The sequence below is a fragment of the Aspergillus mulundensis genome (genome assembly GCF_003369625.1).
Source record: "Aspergillus mulundensis strain DSM 5745 chromosome Unknown scaffold_2, whole genome shotgun sequence".
Classification (NCBI taxonomy): Eukaryota; Fungi; Ascomycota; class Eurotiomycetes; order Eurotiales; family Aspergillaceae; genus Aspergillus; species Aspergillus mulundensis.
The window spans coordinates 2,859,985-2,880,506 of NW_020797890.1; the positions used below are offsets into that span (position 1 = coordinate 2,859,985).

Consider the following 20,522-nt stretch of genomic DNA (forward strand, 5'->3'; position numbering starts at 1 on the left):
GCAAAACAGGAACATCTATTCACACATGTATAACCTTCTCAACATCAAAGCCATCCTTTACTCTCGCGGTATCACTCCAAGGAAGCACATATCCCCGCTGATTGCTCACGATTCGTACTCCTCGACTCTGAAACTCAGTCGTATAGTGGGTGTGACCAAAGATCCAAGCCTTGACGGGCGCTGAGTCCGACACTTCAGAAAGGATATCGGTCCCAAAAGCGGAGCTCCAGGCATTCTTCTCGTGCTGGGGGCTCGAAGTACCTTTCGTAGCCGGTGCATGGTGCGTGACGACCAGGATAGACCTCTTTTTGCGCTGCGTTTTGTTCTCATTCCGTATCTGTTCGATTTGCCCGAGGAGCCAGGTAAGATCCGATCCATGAGACGCGTTGTGGTCGTCAACCGTCCAGTCAACGATTTTCTTGAAGTCTTGGATCTTGGACCGCACAATGTCCTTTGCGTCGTCCGGGACGCTGGACCAGAGGGTGCAACCGAGGACCGTCACGAGTGTGTTTGGGACATCGTAGCGCCCTTGATGGAGGAGGACCAGACGCCCGTTCATGGACGGGTCGTTTTCAAGTTGTCTGGCCTTTTCCAGACCCCTGGGAAACGTGTCGTTGTAGAACTCATGGTTTCCAAGAACCAAAAGGACCCGTTCAAATTGCCGAGTCTGTCTCTGTAGGAAACCGCGATAGTTGTCGTAGTCCTCTAAGCGCCCGATATCCCCTGCCAATATGAGGTGCTTGGCACGGACGGGGATCTCAAAGGCGTATTGCTGGTTGATTTCAAGGTGGAGGTCTGAGAGCACCTGGAATGAGGCTGATGATCTATCGAACAGTGACCGTACGCTTGAGAGCATGATGCCAGTCCATGGTCCTGGGCGGATGATTGAATAGAACCTTGAGGAAGAAAGGGGCATGCATGGACATAGGGAAGCGCCCAGACTGCCAAGAGTACGCAGCAGGCGCTTCTGGAATGCCGGAGGAGCACAGGGCTGGGTTTATGTCGGACGCCCGGAGGGCCGGCGCCCGGGACGCGCCTATCCCGATTAGGACTAGCGCAGCACGTGACGGTTAAGGTTTTCTCATGACTTGCCGCTTGCTATATATAGATAATTTAAAGGTTTACTATAAGTAATACTATTAGCTAGTTATTAGGTTATAAGCCCTTAAACTTTTTTAATTACTTTAAAATACTATTTAAAACTTCTTTAAGCGCTTTTATAAGCTTTAAAGCTTATAATAAGCGCTATTATATACTTTTTTTACCTTTTTAAAACGCGATTTTTAATACCTACTATTTATAAATTAATAAAACTGCAATTTTTTAACCAATTAGGACTTAATATTTAATATAATTAAGCCTTAACAAGCTATTCCCGCTATAGGAATGCCTAATTTTATTATAAAAATACCTTAGTAAGTAACTTAGCTAATAAATCCCCCTAATTTCTTACTTAAATAAGTATACTATAAGCGCTGCTTGCTTAGGGCCATAGTTCCTACTATTATATACCTACTTGGGATTAAACTCTTGGGCTAAACTAACTATAATAAATAGTTTAATTAAGTAAGAAAATATTTACAAGCCTTATAATTTTTTTAATTAATTAATTTCTTACTTGCTAGGCCTCCCGAGGACAGGCTATACTAAAAATAATAAAAAAATTACTTAATACTTATTATTAATTAGCTCCTAGGCTAAGTTAGCCGTAAGATTTATATTAAAGTTATAAGATTCCCGTATTTAATAAAGTATACTAATAAAATATTTAATATAATTTACTAGATTATTATTAAATAAGGCGTACCCTAGATTACCAAGGCAGTGCTTAGTATTATTAATATATATAAAAACTAGTTTTTTACTACTTTTAAGTTTATTATAGCATTTATAATTATATAAAATATTACTAAAAACCTACATGTTATTATTAAACCTAGTATTACTATGCTATTAGTTTTTTAAAAAATTTATAGTAACCTTAAAACATGGGCTATACTTTAATAATTATTTTTAATTAATAAGATTTTAAGAAATTATAGCAAGAATAACCTAAGATAATTATATAAAAATACTATAGTTAAAGCTAAAATAATTATCCTACTTGCCGCCGCGGCCCCGCCCTTAAAAAAGTAAAAAAAATAGGTTTATTATAAAAAACCCTACACTAAAGTGCTTACTAGCCCTTTAAATAATATAAATAAAAAAAAATGGGCTAATTAAATAAAGTAAGGGGATAATAAAATTTATTTTTATAAATATTATAAACATGGTGGCCACTTTTAAAAAAATTATTATTATTTAAACCCTTAACTTTAACTTAATAGCTAAATTAAGCTTTTTAAAATATAGGCGCTATGCCTAAATAAGACTAGCATAAAGCCATAAGCTATAGCTTTATATAATAATAATAAATTTAATAATTATAACTTTAAATATAATAAATTAAAGCCTAAGATTGGCCCTAGATTCTTAGTTATACCTGCTTTTATTATAACTACTAAATTAATAAAGTGGCTTATAAATATAGAATTAGTTAAGTTTATTTTTTTTAAGCACTTTAATTTTAAAAATTATATAAAATATAGCCCAAACTGCTTGGGGTACTTATATAAAATATTTAGCAAAGTAATTAAGCGCGCTAAAGGTTATAAAATACTAATTATTACTATAAAGGGTGTAAATAATATATATAGAAAGATTAGGGTTTATAAATATCACGCGCCTAAGGCTTTAATTTGCCTATTATTTATTAAAAGGCTAAAAAAAACACTTGGCATATAATATTATAAAGAAAATAATACTTTTATTAGCCTAAATAAATTTATTATAAGGCAAGCTTATACACACCATAGTGTCTCTTTCCTAAAGTTTACATTTAAATAATATTTTTAATTAGCTATAATTAATATAAATTTACTTTACAAGCGCCTTGGCCACGTGGGCATCCCTAGGCTTTATATTATAGCCCGGGTAAAAGGCCTTAATATAAATATTATTAACTAATTAAACTGCTCCGCTTGCCTTAAGGCTAAATTTTATAAAATATTATTTTAGCCTGTCCCGCGGGAAGCAGATTTAGGAAAATTATAGCATGTAAATATATAACCTGTTTAACTAACTAAAATTAGTAGATTTAATTACTACCTTATAGTTATTAATAACGCCACCTAATTAGCCGCGGTATACTGCGTTAAAAAAAAAAAGAAAGTATTTTAGTAACTAATATTATACTAAAAACGCCACAAGCGCTTTATAGGATAGTATATCCGCGTTATTAAAATAAATAATAATAAAGAGTTTTTTAAGTATAAGGCCTGGGCTAAGCTAAAAAATTTAATATTTTAACTTTTTTTATTAAAAACTTTGGAGTTTAATAAAATTTTAAAATACTATGCCTAGTATATTAATATAACAGCCCAAGCTATAAAAATTAACGCTGGTTTACTAAAAAAAGTATGGCCTAAGATAATTAAGGCCGCTGTTATAACCTTAAATTAACTATTTATTATTAAGAATTCTTACAGTAAGTCACCCCTGTAGCTATAATATAAATACTATTAAATTAATAACTTAATACCCTGCCTTAATAACTTTCGCGCTTATAGCTATAAATTATATATTTATATATTAATTAAAAATTATAAATAGTCTTATAAACTTGCTATAAGAGCTTTAATTAGCTATTTAGTTAAATATAAAAAAAATAATAATAAGATTTTTTAAGTATAGGTCCCAGGGAAGCGGGTTTACTACTTAAAGCATGTTTTATTTAATAAATTAAAGTTTTATAAAAATAATTACTTGCTTAGTACTATATTTATAAAAGGTGCCCTGTTTTAATTAAATAAATTAGCGCTAGGGGCCACTATATATAGCGCTAAACTTAATAATATACTTATTTTTAAGCTAATTTTAATAATCCAGGCGCCTAAAATATTAATTACTAGTTAAATTTAAATTATATTCCTAACTTCACGGTGCTAACTAACTTTAATATCACGTGGTAATATTAAATTAAAGTTACTTGCCTTGTTAATACTAGAATATTAGGTTAACTTTATCCTAGCGCTAATATAATACTTATATATTAAAAATATAAAGATCCCGCCAAGGTAATTAATTAATAGTAATAATAATGGTGCTAGCGCGCCAAGCCTGACCTTATTAAATTATTATAATAATCTTAATTTGGTAATACTACCTTAATTTTTAATAAGAAATATTAACACCATGATAACACTAACTTATATATTATTATTAATAAATTTTATTAATTAATTTTAAATATAAATTATACTATTTTTACTAGTAACCCAAGCCCTACTTACTTCGCGCCCTTAAAAGCTTTAAAATAACCTTAACTTACTAGAATTAGTGCTAAATAATATTTAAAATACATACAGGTGGATTTTTAAGGCAGACTACTTTAAGTTATATATATTTAACGTGGATATTAATATAGTACTAGATGCACTAACTAATTAGGATTTAAAAATATTAAATTATAAGATGCCAGGCTAATTTCCTAATTAATTAAAGGTTTTAATAATAAAGGCCACCCTACACAAGATAGATATAAATACTAATATTTTTAATATAGTGGTTATCCTGTTAACTAAACGCCCTAAACCCTATATTAACTATGGCTTACTAACTAGAATAACTAAGCGTGTTAATACCAGAGTTATTAAAATACCTACTGGAATGGTTTGGTATTTACTTACTAAAAGGTTTTAAATATTAGCTAAAGCTAAATTATATATTAATAATATTAAGGTGCTAAGATTTTACAAAAAAGCGCGGTAATCTAAGTTTTTTAATTAATAAAAAAAAGCCATGTTAATTTATATTAGCATGGTAGTTGCTATAAACACGTGGAAGCTTGTTAAATAGCTAAAAGGGGCTAAAATTATTCCTAGCAAGTGGGTATTCACGCTTAAAAGTAATAAAAATAGCTTTATTTTATTATTTAAGGCTTGGATTATTACGTGTAATAACTACTAAGTTACTAAATTAAACTATAATAAAAGCTTTTATTTAATTATAGCTAATATAGTAGTTAAATATATATTAATAACTATAGCTATTTAAAGGCTTAGCTAGCGCTAATTTAATATTATTAATACCTACCTTAATATAAAAATAGTTAATTAAAAGGTTTATATATAATAGCCACGCGGCCACGGGATTAGCAATAATCTTATATATAAGGTATAAAAAGCCTTATTTAGCCTTTGTAACTCCGTATACTTATAAAACTAGGAATTTAATTAATTATTACGTGCTAAGGGCTTTAAGCTGCTTACTAAAAAACCCTATATATATATTTAAAAGTTACCCTACGCGCTAATTATTACCTATATAAATAATGGTATTATTACTAGTAAAATAAAGGCTAATATAAACACTATTATTAGCCTTTTATAAGAGATTTATAAACTTAAAGTTAGTAATAAGCTAATTAAATTTTTTAAATTAATAGTATCCCGCGACTATAAAAGCAGGATAATCTGCTTTTTTTAAGCCATATATATAAAATAAATAGCTTAGTATTTTAGCCTTACCAAGGCTAGGCCAGCAAAAACACTAATAATAAAGGGGTATATTAAAATTATATAAAAAGTTAATTAATTAAACGTTATAAATCCTAATATATTTTTAGTTTTTAATGCCTTTAGCGCTCACGCCTTTACCTAATTAATTAAATTTTTTAGCTGGCTTAGAAAGACCCGTGTTAACCTTGTATACCTAGTTTAATTTTTATAATATTAATAAAAATTTTTAATTATTAATAATATAGTAGCTGCCAAGCACGTGGTTTACTATATTATAGCTAACTAAAGTAATTTAGTACTTGCTAAGACCTATATAAAAGGGATAATTATTTATTTTAACGTGTTTTATTAAAATTATCTTAATAAAAAGTTTACTAAGGGTTTTATTATATATCTTTATAGATTTCCCGTCGCGTGGAGTTTAAAGAAATAAGTAATTATAATACCTTTATTTATTATAATGGAATTCTTGGTATTTAACAGGGCTATTAAAATAGCCTTATTTATAAAAAAGCTTACTAAGGTGCTTAAAGTATAAAATAGCAAGCTAATTATAATATACTTTAATAATACTAGCGCTATTGCTAACGCTATTAGTTAAAAAATTTTAGTTACTACACGCTGGTTAGCTAATAAATACTTTTTTATATAAAATATTTATAGGTAATACCTTATAAAGTTCCACCACGTGCTAAAAAAAAAAAACCCTATAAATAAAATAATTAAACTGCTGGAAGTAACTAAGTTTACTATTTTTTAAAATATAACAGGCCTTAAGAAAGCCCTTTAATTAGTAAATTAAAAGTATAAAAGTTTTATTATTTTTATTTTTAGTAATATTTCCTATTTAAAATATATATATAGCTTTATAGTGTGGCCATGTACTACTTAGTTAAAAAGTATATTAAATACCTAGAGGGCCGGCGCCTGGAACATGCCTATTTTAATTAAAACTAGCGCAGCACGTGATAGTTAAGGTTTTCTTATAACTTACCGCTTGCTACATATAAACAATCTAGAGGTTTATTATGAGCAATGCTATTGGCTAGTCATTAGTTTATTTAAAGAACCACTTGCCGCTGTCTTTGTTCCCTCATCACCGTCATCATGGATATTGTCCACTCCATCAAACAGATCTTGACCCACCTGCAGGACAGACAAATCACGGTGTGCGTGGTGGGCGAAATAGCACTGAACTATTACAATGTCCCCCGGGTCGTCCATGTAGGGCAGAACACCCCGGTGCTCAGGAATTCCTTCTCATAATATGTATAGGACCTTGAAATCTGTGTCCCTGGGCCTGCGCTGTTAGAGGCCGAGTCAGTCCTTCGCAGCCTTTGTGGATCTGAGAAGCTCGAACCCAAGGACTACGACATCTTCACAGAATACAAGCGAGGGTTTCCATCGTTCAAGGCGCCAAATACCGACCTTCGAGTGGTGCTTTTTCCTGATACCTATTTTCATCTCTCCCCGTTGGACGAGAACATAGTGCCGCAGGAGCACAGACTTGCCCTTGGCCGCAGCAATGAGATACTAGACATCCTGCCGCCAAGTGAGATCGAACATCTGCCGGTCCCGCGACTACCTGTGTTCTTCATTGGCCTGTGTTTGAGATTCTTCGAGTCAAATGACTGCATGGGGCGGATAGCCGTCGAGCAGTTGGTGGATGGTATGGACCTGGATGACGGTTGGATCGAAGGTAACTTGGCCGGAGCGCCGTCAGGGGTGAGAGGGTTGGCAGCGCAGCTGGTGGCCGAGAAGGCGTCACGGTATGATGAGAATCTATGCCCGGAGCTGCCGTGTTCTGAGTTTGGCGCTGGTGGCGTCAATGACCTTGAGTTGGTACCTGGGGGTGGCTTTTGATACTGTTTATAATTGGCTTGTATTCGTCGTTTTCTTATAGTGAACCGTAGCATATTCCTTCTGTACGCACTAGACCTGGGGATGTACATGTGATGAAAATATTCAGTGGCTGAGAGGCTCTCACCCAAGCCCTGGGGAGCAAGAACCAGGGCTTCGACGCCGTTGGTTACAGCAGAGCCCTAGTTGGTGCATTCCATATTCCATCGCCGTCCATCCCACCCCTAAAAGCGTAAGCGCTGTCGCAGCGTGAACTCAGCCAATGACCAAATTCACTAGAGGAGCCTCCTCGACCCTCTGATACACTGGTATGGCTCGGCCAGGACAGCGTTGTGAATTGTGAAATTAATCTCTACCCACCCACCTTGTCCAGCGATTGAACCAAGGAGCATAAATATGCGCTGTTAGTTCCCATCTTGATAAACTACATACTGCACTCTTGCTCATCTCTTGCAAACTGTATTCAGACGTCTCAAGTCATTTCTATCTGGCCTAGATCCTCACCATGCTCCAAGACCGCCTCAACGACGCAGCCATCGCCCTGCACCGCATGCTGACCCCAGCGAACGTCCGCTTCGGCATCTTCGGCGGCTACGCAATCGGTGTCCTCGGCGGCTCCCGCGAAAGCAAAGACATCGACTGTCTTGCCTCCATATCAAAAGATCAAGTCCTCGCTCTTCTCGACGGCAAAGGCGGGTTCGCTGCCGTTCCACAGGGCCGCCAGGACTACGTTGCATTCCTGTGGTCTGACAGCGTCAATCGCGCTAACCCTGTGCTCGTAGAGATATTCTGCGAGCAGTTTGCGGGTGCGTTTACCTTCCCAGCGCTGTGCCCTACCACCCGTCACCTCACGCAGATACCCATGCGGATCTAACCTACGGCTCTCTTAACTGCCAGGCGCCCAATACACCATGCGCAACGTGCAAGCAACCATCCGCACCGTGAACGGACAGCGCCTCGGCACAGGGCCCTCCAGCTTCCTGGACCCATTCCTGCTCTTCAAGGGGAAGCTGCGTGCCGCTGCGACACGGGCGAAGTTCCACGATTCCGCGGACCTCCGTTGGCTGGCTGATCGGTACGGTCAGGCGATCCAGATGCGCAGGAATGAGCTGAATCCGCAGTATATTGGGCTTGCGTTGAAGAGATATCCAGAGTTGGAGCTTTTGTTTGGCCGGTTGGGCGTTGATATTGCGCGGGCGAAGCATTCGGTGCGCGATTTGAGTCCTTCGAGGCTTCCGCCGCCGGCGCAGGGGGATGTGCAGAGGGGGTTGCTGGCGTAGGGATGGGATGGGTGTATTAGGGTGCCTTCATTGGATGTCTTTGTGTACATTCCTCTTCAATTAGCATATTCTTTGTCTTATCTAAAGTTCATCCTGGACGTCAACGTATCACCAACTGGGTCTAGGGGAATGACACGCAGATTAACCCTAGGGCGAGCTGTATTCCATCTCAAAGTGCAAAGGAAAGTAAGACCCGGTGCCTCTAGGGTAAACCGATGCAACTCGCGACGCCCTCTTTCTGCTGTACAGTTACTACATGGACTGTAGCCTCATTTCCTTATTCTTGTGGTGCTCGACTTTGCCTTATGCATTCCCTTGCAATCTGCTGATCCCTTGCAGGAAGCTTGCAATTGCTTTTTTTTGTTCGACCGCTGAATCTGCCCCTTCAAGCCGAGGCCAGCCGGGAACTGGAACATCTCCTCTGTAAGCTCAATAAATACTACATTCGTGGCCACTAGATCACGGATTCATTCTTTTAGCTCAGTGGTCAAAATACCCCTATTTTGCACCGAATATTCTCCTGCCTCCGATTGGAGCACGGCACGCCTGAACAAGGCCTGTGCTGGATTCGGGTTTCATGACATTGGAAGCTTACAAACATGTGTCTGGACACTGGTGCACCTGTTATAGCTTGTGATAATGGACACCCTGCGTCTATATTAATTTGTTTCCTTCTGTAACAGATGGCATCACTTGCAAGAGAGATGCAGCCAGGCAGCTTGGGTACAAACAACTCTATTGTGACGACCTTGTGCCAGCCCTCCCACATCAACAGCTACAAACAAGACCTGATTGCTTTATTACAGAAGTCTCCCTGTGCTCGTTGATTTCCGGCCTTAACAGTGAGAAACTAGGATAGTCAAGCAGCCTGGTACAATTATTAGTCACGCTGTGATACTGATCAACTTATACTCAGACCAGTTGCTTCTCCACACTCTACCTGAGTTTACATAGACCTACCATTATTGCTATCTGGAGTATGAATCCAGCACCTGCATATTATGGTAGGTTCGCTCATCAACTGCAGATGTCCAAAGCCACAGAGGCAGAGAACAACGACCTACCTACCTATGCCAATTCACACGTACATCTACATCTCCACCGACAGGAATCATCAGTGTCATTCGCACTCAGTCGCAGACAAACTATAACTAAAGGGGTACTTGGGGCTCATCCAACCCGCCCGAACCCAGGGCACCAAGAGAAGAGGAAACGCAACGCTAAACACCAACACAACGAAACAACCCAAAACAAAAATCACTTTTAAACACCCACACCACCCTCCCCCTCCTCAACACCAACATCCACAAGCCCCACCCCCGCAAGCTCAAAATCCTCCTTCCTCAGCGCCCCCGGCTGCGGGAAATCGGGATAGTAGGCATTCTTCGGCACCTCATAGTGAACAGCCAGCACGACGCCCGTCTGCTCTAGCACCTCCATACAGCCTTTCAACACGGGGAACGACTGCGAAGGACTTGGACTCCCCGCCGCACCCCACGTTATCCGGAACGGCGCGTGGTGTTTCTTCCACCGCCGGACGGACAGGGTCTGCACGAGGTCGTACAGCACACCGAAGCGCAGACCCCCGTCACTGCAGGCGTCGATGTACCCCCTCCCCACCGGGGTCGGCGTGTTGTGGTCGTGCACGCTGCGGATGTAGCCCAGGCCGGGCTGGGGAGGCTGGGAGACGAGCATGCGGCGCCAGGATGCGGTGGGATATCGGAATGCGGTTTCGGCTGGCCCTGTCTCGTCGGTTCGTAGCAGGTTGGAACCGACTTTGACGGACCAGGGGGCTTGCATTTTCTCGTCGAGGTAGACCCAGTCGTTGTCGTTATTTGCGGTGTGGCCGGAGGAGGTGTTGAAGAATTCGGAGCCGAAGTGTTTGACCAGCAATGGGTTTAATGTTGTGCTTAGTTCGTCGGTGTAGGGCTTTGTTTCTGAGCGGCGCCGCTTCCAGAGTGGTGTTTGGCCCTGGGGGTATGAAGGGTACTGTATTGGGGGCTTGGCGGGTTGGGAAATTGGACGGAAGAAGAGGGCTTGTTGGAGTTTTGGCGAGGTGGTGATTGTGGCGTGCCAGTGTTTGTTGACGCGTTGTGCAGAGACAAGCAGGTCCTGCATGTCCAGGTGGAAGAGGATGTGCTCCAGGAGCTCGGGGATACAGAGGACGGTCTCGGTAGCGGACATGGCTATTGAACCCATACTGAGGTCTTTCTGGTAGTAAACACCGGACTTGGCGGAACCAGCCCCAGAACACCGGCAAAGGCATGGTTATAAATAAGCAGAAAACTCTGGCCTCAAACTCGAGCAGCAGCAATGATGTATGACGCCAGATGGATCTATATGCGTGCTTTGTCACCTAATACCTAGGGAGTCATTTGCGGGGTTTTCAGCCAGTCAAGTCCGGGGCAGACTGGGGCCATTACCAAATGCCAAGTATGACCATCCACGGGACCACGCCCAGGCCCTGCACGGGGTTGAGGCATTATCCTCGATCGTCGCGTTATTAGGTAAAACCATGCACGCTGAGACCGCTTTTCAGGCTGGATCACTCTCCCTGTGGCACGTGGATGGTTCAGTGGAGCGGCGGTCTGTCCGGACCTGAGTATGATGATGAGGTGATGTGCGACGTGGAAGGTGCAATCCGGATGCGATGGTGTGCGAGGGAAACAGCGAGGAGTCTGGACATTTCTACTGACTATGGGCAATAGATCAGTTGCAAATCAGGAGGCGTGCCTGATCAGCCCTACAGGGAAGCCGCGGGTATCCGAGTCATCGACCCCTCAACCACAACCTGTGGAAATAGCATGTCTTTGTTCCCACCAGCACTGCTGTCTCTAAGAGAACAGGTGGCCGGATATACGCGGGCCAGGGGAACCAAAGTGTCCCTGAAGTACTCCGTACGGGCGCATCGGTCAACACGATATACACTCTTGAGGTCAAGCCGACATCTACCTTTCAAGTTGACTACTATAGGTATCCCACAGTATATACCCCGAAGCTGTGTCTTGAAGCGCAAAACAGATAATCCCATTCTTCCTTCTACCAGTCATCCAGCTCTACCTACCGTTCCTAACATGAAATCCAGTATCTAAATCAAACCCGTCCAAAAAACGGCTCAACCCGAAACCCAAACGCCCTCTCTTCACAAGTCACCCGATATTTTTCCAGCGTCCGCGGCCCACAAGCCCCCGTCCCAACACCACAACTCCCAACATCAAGCCTCACCCTTACTTTCTGTTCGCGAACAAGCTCATTCGCATGCTTAGCATTCTCCACAGCCTTGGGACTATACCGGGTCGCAACCCACTGAAACACCTTCCCCCCATCATCCTCTTCGCCTTCGTCGTCAGGATCGCGAATAACCCTCACCCCCCAGCCCCGCCGATTAACCAGCCGCAGCCACCGCGTCTCCATCCGATTCCCGCCTTCCTGGGGGACTTCGTACGGCGTATGTAGCTCGTCTGTAGTTGCAGTGTAAACGCCGAGTTTCTGAGAGCGCTTTTTGTCGGCGTAGGATTCGCCGGGGCCTAGACCGAACCAGGACGCATTGTCTAGGTCATGCGATAGGAGGAGATCGAGTCCGATGCGGGGGACGTCGATGGGTTTGGATCCGGTGGGCTTGGTGTGTACTTTTACGGCTAGGGCGCCGTCGCCGGTGATGGTGTATGTTGTTGAGGTTTCGAACCCCCAGGCCAGGATTGGTGGGGCGATGAATGTCTCGCTTGTCAGGGTGATGGTGGACTCGTTGGCTTGCGTGATACTTAAGTCCCGGAGGCTGGATGTGAGTGTGTCGAGCCCGTAGCGCCGCCACTCGCCTAGGTCGTAGGGGATGTCGTTGTCTGTTGGTGGGCGCCAGAAACCCGGGGTTAGACTGGGGGTGGTCGAGTCGGAGAGGATTTCCTGGTTGTGGATGCGCCAGCTTGTGAGGAGGCCGGTTGTGCGCGAGAATGTGATGCTGAAGTCCGTGCCGGTTATGACGTGGTGGGACTTTGTTGAGTGAGTCTTGATGGCAAAGGCCGCTGTTGGTGTCACGGTGGCAAGAGACGGGGATACGTCGTCCAGACGGTGTTGGAACCAGGCGATCTCGTGGTTCGCTTCTAGACCTGGTGTTGCGTGTTTGGTTGTGAAGGACACAGTCAGCCACGTCTCAGAGCCAGGTGCATTCTTGTCGGATAATGATGCTGGGAAGGGGATGCGCCCTGTCTCGCCGGGCTTGATATGAGGTATCTCGAGTGTCCCGGCATCGATGAGCTTCGTCCTGTATGGTAGTCAGCGAAGGTCCCAATCTATTAGTCCAAGTAGGTATTCGAAGCACTCACCCCTCCCCAAAACACTCAACCCTATACCCAGCCTGAACCCCCTCAAGCCCAACAAAATCAAACAAATTCCTCACCACAATCTCACCCCCCTCAACCCACCCCTTAACCGGCTCATACGCCTTCTTCAGCTCCGTCAACCCGGGCGTCGGCGTATGATCACTATACAACAACCCATCTAGCACAAAACTCCCATCATTCGGCTCATCCCCGAAATCCCCTCCATACGCATAGTACCCCTTCTCCTGCACCCACAAGCCATGATTCGCCCACTCCCAAATCCAGCCCCCCTGCAGCCGCCGATGAGCCCGGAACGCATCCATATACTCCTCCAGTCCGCCAGGTGCATTCCCCATCGCATGCCCATACTCGCAGAGGACAATCGGCTTCTCAAAGCTATCCCCCTCTTCAACCGCCAGCCTGCTGAGCCGCGCTACGGACGGGTACATGTAGCTGTACATATCGGCCGTCTTTGCATGCACATCGCCCTCATAGTGCACCGGTCTGCTGGAGTCAACCTCTTTGATAAAGCTGTACATAGCGCCATGATTCTCTCCGTAGAACGCCTCGTTCCCCAGACTCCAAATCACCACACACGCGTGGTTCCGGTCGCGCGCCACCATCTGCGCCGCACGGTCCACGTACGCTTCTCGCCACTGCCCGTTGTTGGTCGTGTACTCCGCCGCCTGCGCGAACGTCAGCTTCTTGCGCTCCTCGTAGTCCATGCGCTCTGGTATATCGAGGGGGCGGGCCACGGCGTCGTAGAACCCGTGGCACTCTAGGTCTGCTTCGTCCATTACCCACAGCCCGAGCTCGTCGCAGAGGGGGAAGAGCGCTGGGGTCGAGGGGTAGTGGCAGCAGCGGACGGAGTTGATGTTGTGCTTTTTCATTAGGAGGAGGTCTTGTCTGAGGAAGGGGGTTGGGACGGCGCGGCCGTGCAGCGGGTGGTGGTCGTGTCTGTTGACGCCGCGGATGAGGAGGGGGGTTCCGTTGACGGTGAGATTGCCGTTTTTGATTTCGACGGTGCGGAAGCCGATGCGGTGCGTTAGTTCTTGTAAGCTTTTTGACGTGGTGGATAGGGTTATGGCCAGGTTGTAGAGGGAGGGCGTTTCGGCGGTCCATTTGCGAGGGTTGGACACGGGGAGGGTGAAGGTGTATGTCCCTGTTTCGGGGATCTCTTGTTCTTCGCGTGCGATTATGTCGTGCTCGTTGAATGGGTCGAAGAGGGTGATGGATATGGTGCTGCTCTCTGTCGCAGCGATATCAACAGTAACATGCAGCTCCGCATCAACATACTCCTCATCAAGCGTAGTCTCAACCCGAAAGTCCTCGATCCTTGCAGCAGAAGGAAACGCAATGAGCGTCACATCGCGGAATATACCTATCACTCATCAAACTCCGTATGCATGTTAAACAGGGCCGACATACCACTCAACCACCACTGATCCTGATCCTCAATATAACTCCCATCACACCACTGGTAAACCCTAACGAGCACCTCATTCTCGCCTGTCCGCTCAACAAGGTGAGTCACATCAAACTCCGCCGGATTGCGGCTCCCCTGCGCATACCCAACCTCGACCCCATTCACGAAGACATGGTACGCGCTGTCCACGCCATCAAACCGCAATCTTATCTGCGCATCCGCATCCCAGCTCGAAGGGACATGGAAGAGTCGCTTATACGTCCCCGTGGGATTCTCGCTCGGCACAAACGGCGGGTTCACGGGGAACGGGAAGATCACGTTTGTGTAGTTGGGTTTCCCGTACCCGTGTAGCTGCCAGTGGCTGGGGACGGGGATGGACTTCCAATCGACGTCGTCTTCACCTTCACCTTCGCCTCCGCTCTGTGTTTTAGCGTTGGCCGGCGAAGGCGCAAGACGCGGCGACGAGACGTAATTGAAGTCCCAGTTCCCGTTGAGCAGCAGCGAGGTCTGCGGGATCCAGTACGCGCGGGGCTTCAGGCGGTTGCGCTGGAAGATGGCCGGGTTTTCCCAGTCGTTGGGGCTGGCTGTTGTTGGTGACATGTTGCTGGTACCTGTAGGTGATATTTAGTGGTGTAAGTGGCGTTTAATTGAACTCAGGCCCTGCTTTCATTCAGCCGAGACTGATCCTGGCCGCGGGTTTAAATTGTCGGAGCTTGAGGGATATGGCTAGCTCGCTGACGTAGTGTGCAGCTGCATCTGCATCCCACGATGCCTCTCGGGGATACCGGGTTGCTGTATGGATGGCGTGGTGCCACGATGGTAGGGAGATGCAGTGTACGATGCTGGGCACGGACCTTCCCCCGCGTAGGATTGGGGGCTCGGGGAAATCGGGGCCGAGGCCTATATTCAGTGTCATATAGGACTGATCCTTCCTGCGGGGTAGATCAGGCTCATGTTGTAAATTATCCGACCGGCGGCAGAGGATCAAGTGGCGCAAACACGTTGTTGGGCATCAGATGATCTATGTGCCTGGGCATGGTCATGAGCTATGCTTACATTTCATCGTGAACTAAATCCAACAAGATAAGCATAGGTAACATGTCAAGTCTATCCAGGCTAGACTCGATAGGGCCCAGCCGTTTCCCCGAAGTGGCCATTTATCGAGCTCCAACTTGCATTCCCTGCTGTCGGTGAGTATATAAATACATCTTCAGTAAAGTATTGGAATATATTTCGAATGTACTACATAATACCCTTAGTGAAGCTTGAGATTGGTAAACACCCCATAATAATGTTGCTGAGAATATTCGAACTGTCCTATGTCCTCCGCTCAATTCCCCGGCGCTCAATCGTCTTCGCATAAGCCATCTTCGCCTCCTCCATGAGCTTCCTGACCTTATCAGCGGGGACCTTTTCGCGGCGATCAAACGAGTACAGCCCGTTGACTTCTTGCTCGATGTCCGTTCTGCACGACCCGTTAGTCTTGATCTGCACTCCGGCGTGTCCTGTAGATAGATTGTAGGGATAGGAACGGTGACTCACAACTGCGTATACACAAACCCACAGATCAACCCGCCATGAACAACAGCCTGGAACAGCTTCTCCAGTCTGGCAAGGAGGTCATTCGGATCCGCGGCCGTAGTATACCCCCAGTCTCGCTCTGATCCTGCCGCAGCTGCATCCGGTGCAGGGGCAATATTGACGCCTCCGAACTCAGAGCAGATGACCGGGAGGCTGGGGTTGAATGTCGACCCGGGGTCGAGAACAGAACCATCACGCGAGGCGATCGGATCGACAAACATCTCGCCGTTGAGCTTGCGGGCTAGAATGCCGCCGTCCAGCTTGTTGCAGATATTCGCCAGCTCGGCGCTGTCGCTGTAGTCGTGGAAGGTCGTTAGGTCTGTCTGGACGTGCTCCCAGCCGCAGTTGTCGTTTACGGGGCGGGTTGGATCGAGGGACCTGCTCGCATGTTAGTTTAGTCGAGCAGTCATCTTCAGTGGGCAATGAGTGCGTACTTTGTCAGCTTGTACACCTCCCGAATATGCGCCCTCTCCCGGGCATTATCGTTGAGGTTCTTGTACCCCCAGCTCTCATTGACGGGGGTCCAGGCAACCACGCACGGATGATTGCGATCGCGCTTAACGACCTGTTCCCACTCGTCGTTGAATCTTTCCACATACTCCTCGCTAAACTCATAGGCGTTCCCAATCTCGCCCCAAACTAGATACCCGAGCCGATCGGCCCAATACAAAAAGACCGGGTCTTCGACCTTCTGGTGCTTCCGGCATCCGTTGAGCCCCATCTTCTTTGCGAGGATGATGTCTTCTTTCAGAGCGTTGTGCGAAGGAGGTGTAAGTCCGGTCTCAGGCCAATAGCCCTGGTCCAGACAGAGCGCTTGGAAGTAAGGCTTGCCGTTTAGGCGGAACGTGCTGTCGCCGTTGTCCCACTCGATCTTGCGCATCCCGACTGTTGTGTGGATCTCGTCGAACACCTGCCCTTCATCGGCCGAGTTGATAAGCTGCATAGTCACGTCGTAGAGGTTCGGGTATTCGGGCGACCATAGTGCCAGGCCATCACTCAGGGGGTATGGCGACCATGGCGGCAGGCTCTTGAACGCGGATCTGTGCTGGCTGACATTCTCGCTGCGGATGTTCAGCTCAAAGGGCGCCGTTAATTGTCCCTCGCCGATATCGATCGTGGTTTCGGCCATATCTGTGCCCTGGAAAGAGATAGCAATGCGCAAAGAACATGTCTCTCCAGCTGGAGGCTTCTCTCCGGTGAGAGCAATGACCCCTCTCAAGAAGCCACCCTCGATATCATCCCCTTGCAGGACTGTTCCACCACTTGAATCCGCAATCCGAATTGCAGGCACCACTTCCAGCCAGACATTCTGCCAGATACCACTGGTCGGAGTGTAAAAGATGCTCTCGGGCACTGGTCCCCAGTACTGTTTTCCACGCGGTTGGGTAAGATCTGTCGGGGAGTCACGTACACGCAGGGTCACTCGAGCATTGCTCTTTTGTTCGGTGAATTCATCGGTGATTTCCACGTCAAAGGGAACATATCCGCCTCTATGCGCAGCGTACTGCTTGCCATCGACCCAGATTGTACACTCGTAATCGACCGCGCCGAAGCGGAGGAGCAGCCTCGCATTGGCCTCGATGTCGCTCTTGGACCGGATGTCCTGAACCTCGCGCTCGTACCAGATGAATTCGTGAGCCTCTTGAAGGTTTATTCCTGACGCGGGTGTTTGGAAGGCGTAGGGGACTGTTATCCGAGTCTTGGTAGGCAGACCGGTGGAGTGCCATTCCTGGGAGAGGCCCGAGTTGGAGTCGTCGAAGAGGAAATCCCATGGACCATTGAGAGAGGCCCAATTAAGGCCCTTCCGGGTAAAGTCTGGACGGGGGTAGTGGTCTCCCATTGTGATTGTTATGTGGAAGCTGAGGAGTGATGGTGTTGCAGGGTGTGAGGGGAGGGGAAGGTTGTGCTGCCCCGCCCCATGACGTCGGCTCCGATCGATACTGGGTAGGGAGCGATATTTATAGAACACACGTCTACGCATTGAGGATCGACTGAAGAGATACACTGGCATCTTCAATGAGCCTGACACTTTGCAGCACGCTCGGCGACACGCCCTGTCCCGGAACTTGCATCCATCGTGTCAGATTCCTGGTCAGATTGGGCCCTATCTCGGTAACATCTTCTGGAAGACACCCCTGGAGAGAGCTTTCTGCTGCGGTCGCAAGGGCGATAAGCATAACTGAGGCCATCCTATATGGAAACCGGGTCAGCATCCTTGTCAACTGTCAAGTCGTATACAAACGTACGAGAGCGAGCAGATCCAAGTATCCACCATCACTGTCTGAGGAAAAGCCCTTAGATTCTGTGCATGAAGACAACAAGCCTCAAGACAAGTTTTGCATCCTTCATAAACTCTTGGTGGTATTGACTCGACTCGGGTGGTGAGCGACAATGCCCAGGTTAGGTAGGGCCGGTAAACTAGACTCTTGCATGTCAAATACCGCTGTCGTAGGAACCCTGCCTCAGTTGAGTGAGCAGGCGCACGGTCAACGACGAACTGGAATGGCGGAGGCAAGAGGTCTTTCCATTTCTCGAGTTGATGGTCGAGTTCTGCAACGACAGACGGGAACTGGTTGATGTCGGACGCGACGCCATTGTTGCGCGCGTACAGGAGGTCGTGCACGCGATTGAGAAGACGGCGCATGGATATACATGCGAGAAAGTACAGCGACGACTGCTCTTGCATAGCCGAAGACGAGTGAGTGTGGTAGTCGCCTGGCAATGGGATGGACGACTCAATGTCCGCGATGCCGGTCTGCGGCAAAGCAGCAAGCTCGGCAAGATAATCACTGCAGCATTCACGTTGAGCGGTGGTCACTATAGAGGGTGAGCAACAGACCTTTCCAGGATATAGCACGACCAGAAGATGCGGCGAAGGCATTCGAGTTGCTCGGTATCGGCGTCGATTGCAGTGTATGAAAGCAGCAGACGGCATTTGGTGGCTGCTGCGCTAATAAAGGACCAGGCTTGCAAAGGACGTTGAAGAAAGGCAAAGAACAGGCTTTTAAATGTTGGCGATTAGAATATGAGGATGATACATTATGGGCAACTCACGCTGTAAAGAAGAGGCATTGCACGGCTTCTGCGGTACATTCGCCCTGAGCCAAGTATATCCTCTTGAAGGCGTGACTGAAGTACAAGCTGCTCATCAGCTGCCAATGATGCTCCTGTTCGCTCTCGGCAGCAGCACTTTGAGAATCGGAGGCAACCGTGATAAGCTGACTGGCACAACCCAGCGCCAGAACCAGCAAGGCTAGGCAGGAGTCGACGTCTTGCTCCAGACCGTTTGACAGAACGCGCAGGCCAATCTCGGTTTGGGTGGACCGTGAAAGGGTGGGATACCAGAAGTTCACATTGCGTTCGAACGACGACAGGATGGAGTCAAGCTCGGCTTTGCTCGCGAAGGGCAGTATGCCGGAACAGCGGCTCTTGAATGAGGGGCGTTGGCTCTCGAGGTGGAACACAGACCCACGGTAGTTACGGCGTAGGGCGTGGAAGTCTTTGAAGTGTGGCCATGCCAGGATTGACTCGGTCGTGGAAGAGTGGAACTGGGAAAGTATCGCATTGGAGATCTGATCTGCTGAGCTAAGGGGGCGATGATTGGAGTCGATGGTACTCGGGGAGAAGAAAGCCACTGGGGACGAGGCGATTCGAGGGTCGACTGGGCTGGTTGGATCGAGGATTGTTCGCTGGAAGGGTGAGTTAGGGCAAAGCGACCGGGGCAGAGAAGGCCTCACCAGGTGACCAGACAGCTCGCGTAGCATATTTTCCGACCGGACCACCACGTCCAGGATCAAATCCGACTTGCTCTTCCTGCCGTCAATGTAAGTACCGACCACATGGATGGCAGGGATGGACGTACGGGATTGCCTCGGCCCCGTAGAGGCAGTCTTCCCCGGTCGAAGAGCAGGTCGCACACGGTTGGCGGCCATCACATCTGCAACATAAAGGTTACCATCTCTGGGGAACTCGGAAGGAGCGTTGCTGCATACCTGACCTTGCGGTGGCGACAAGAGTCACACTATTCAGCGATTAGCTTCCCTAGGACTGAAAGATATGAGACAGATGTACCGCGTGAGACGTCCTCTTGCGCTTCCGAGCGTCAGAATCACCCTCCATTGCGATACAGGCCTTGGGATAGCACTTGCAACGTCGAGAAACGACTTGAGGCTAGAACGCACTGGCAGACGTCCTGAGTGAAAGATCGCCCCAGAGACTAATATACAACCACCAATGGCACAACGCGTCCAAAGCGGGGGGAGGGGATGTGGTTCGATGCGATTCGCCTCGGTTCCGACTCCCCCGAGGCGCTTTGACTGGCCTGAGCAGAAACAAGACCTGGCAGCCCCGTGGGGAAATTCCCAGATCAAGCTAGCCAAGCGCAGGGGGTCTGCTGTTTATCCCGCGCCACAACTTGATTCGCTGTCGTTTTTGCCGGGTTGGGTGACTCGAGGTCGAGTCTGCGGCACAATGCAGGGATATAAGATGTCGGGGGCGTATG

At 46.5% G+C, this 20,522-nt stretch overlaps 6 protein-coding genes across 6 annotated transcripts; 1 reads left to right on the forward strand and 5 right to left on the reverse strand.

The window, feature by feature from the left end:
• Window positions 1-19: 19 nt before the first annotated feature.
• Window positions 20-856, reverse strand: DSM5745_03586 (uncharacterized protein; the record flags this gene model as incomplete). Its single annotated transcript, XM_026745602.1, has 1 exon — window positions 20-856. One exon carries the CDS (start codon window positions 854-856, stop codon window positions 20-22), a length of 837 nt encoding a protein of 278 aa, XP_026606468.1.
• Window positions 857-7,923: 7,067 nt separating this feature from the next.
• Window positions 7,924-8,698, forward strand: DSM5745_03587 (uncharacterized protein; the record flags this gene model as incomplete). Its single annotated transcript, XM_026745603.1, has 2 exons — window positions 7,924-8,224; window positions 8,316-8,698. The coding sequence occupies 2 exons, from the start codon at window positions 7,924-7,926 to the stop codon at window positions 8,696-8,698; spliced, it is 684 nt and encodes a 227-aa protein (XP_026606469.1).
• Window positions 8,699-9,961: 1,263 nt separating this feature from the next.
• DSM5745_03588 (F-box protein) lies at window positions 9,962-10,882 on the reverse strand (the record flags this gene model as incomplete). The annotated part of the gene is made up of 1 exon (XM_026745604.1): window positions 9,962-10,882. One exon carries the CDS (start codon window positions 10,880-10,882, stop codon window positions 9,962-9,964), a length of 921 nt encoding a protein of 306 aa, XP_026606470.1.
• A 909-nt stretch (window positions 10,883-11,791) lies between these two features.
• DSM5745_03589 (putative beta-galactosidase) lies at window positions 11,792-15,040 on the reverse strand (the record flags this gene model as incomplete). Its single annotated transcript, XM_026745605.1, has 3 exons — window positions 11,792-12,956; window positions 13,018-14,395; window positions 14,443-15,040. 3 exons carry the CDS (start codon window positions 15,038-15,040, stop codon window positions 11,792-11,794), a joined length of 3,141 nt encoding a protein of 1,046 aa, XP_026606471.1.
• A 717-nt stretch (window positions 15,041-15,757) lies between these two features.
• Window positions 15,758-17,861, reverse strand: DSM5745_03590 (glycoside hydrolase family 2 protein; the record flags this gene model as incomplete). Its single annotated transcript, XM_026745606.1, has 3 exons — window positions 15,758-15,905; window positions 15,983-16,399; window positions 16,456-17,861. The coding sequence occupies 3 exons, from the start codon at window positions 17,859-17,861 to the stop codon at window positions 15,758-15,760; spliced, it is 1,971 nt and encodes a 656-aa protein (XP_026606472.1).
• A 133-nt stretch (window positions 17,862-17,994) lies between these two features.
• On the reverse strand, window positions 17,995-20,140 carry DSM5745_03591 (Zn(II)2Cys6 transcription factor; the record flags this gene model as incomplete). Its single annotated transcript, XM_026745607.1, has 8 exons — window positions 17,995-18,211; window positions 18,268-18,810; window positions 18,861-19,022; window positions 19,076-19,710; window positions 19,759-19,834; window positions 19,884-19,958; window positions 20,014-20,042; window positions 20,093-20,140. 8 exons carry the CDS (start codon window positions 20,138-20,140, stop codon window positions 17,995-17,997), a joined length of 1,785 nt encoding a protein of 594 aa, XP_026606473.1.
• Window positions 20,141-20,522: the final 382 nt, after the last annotated feature.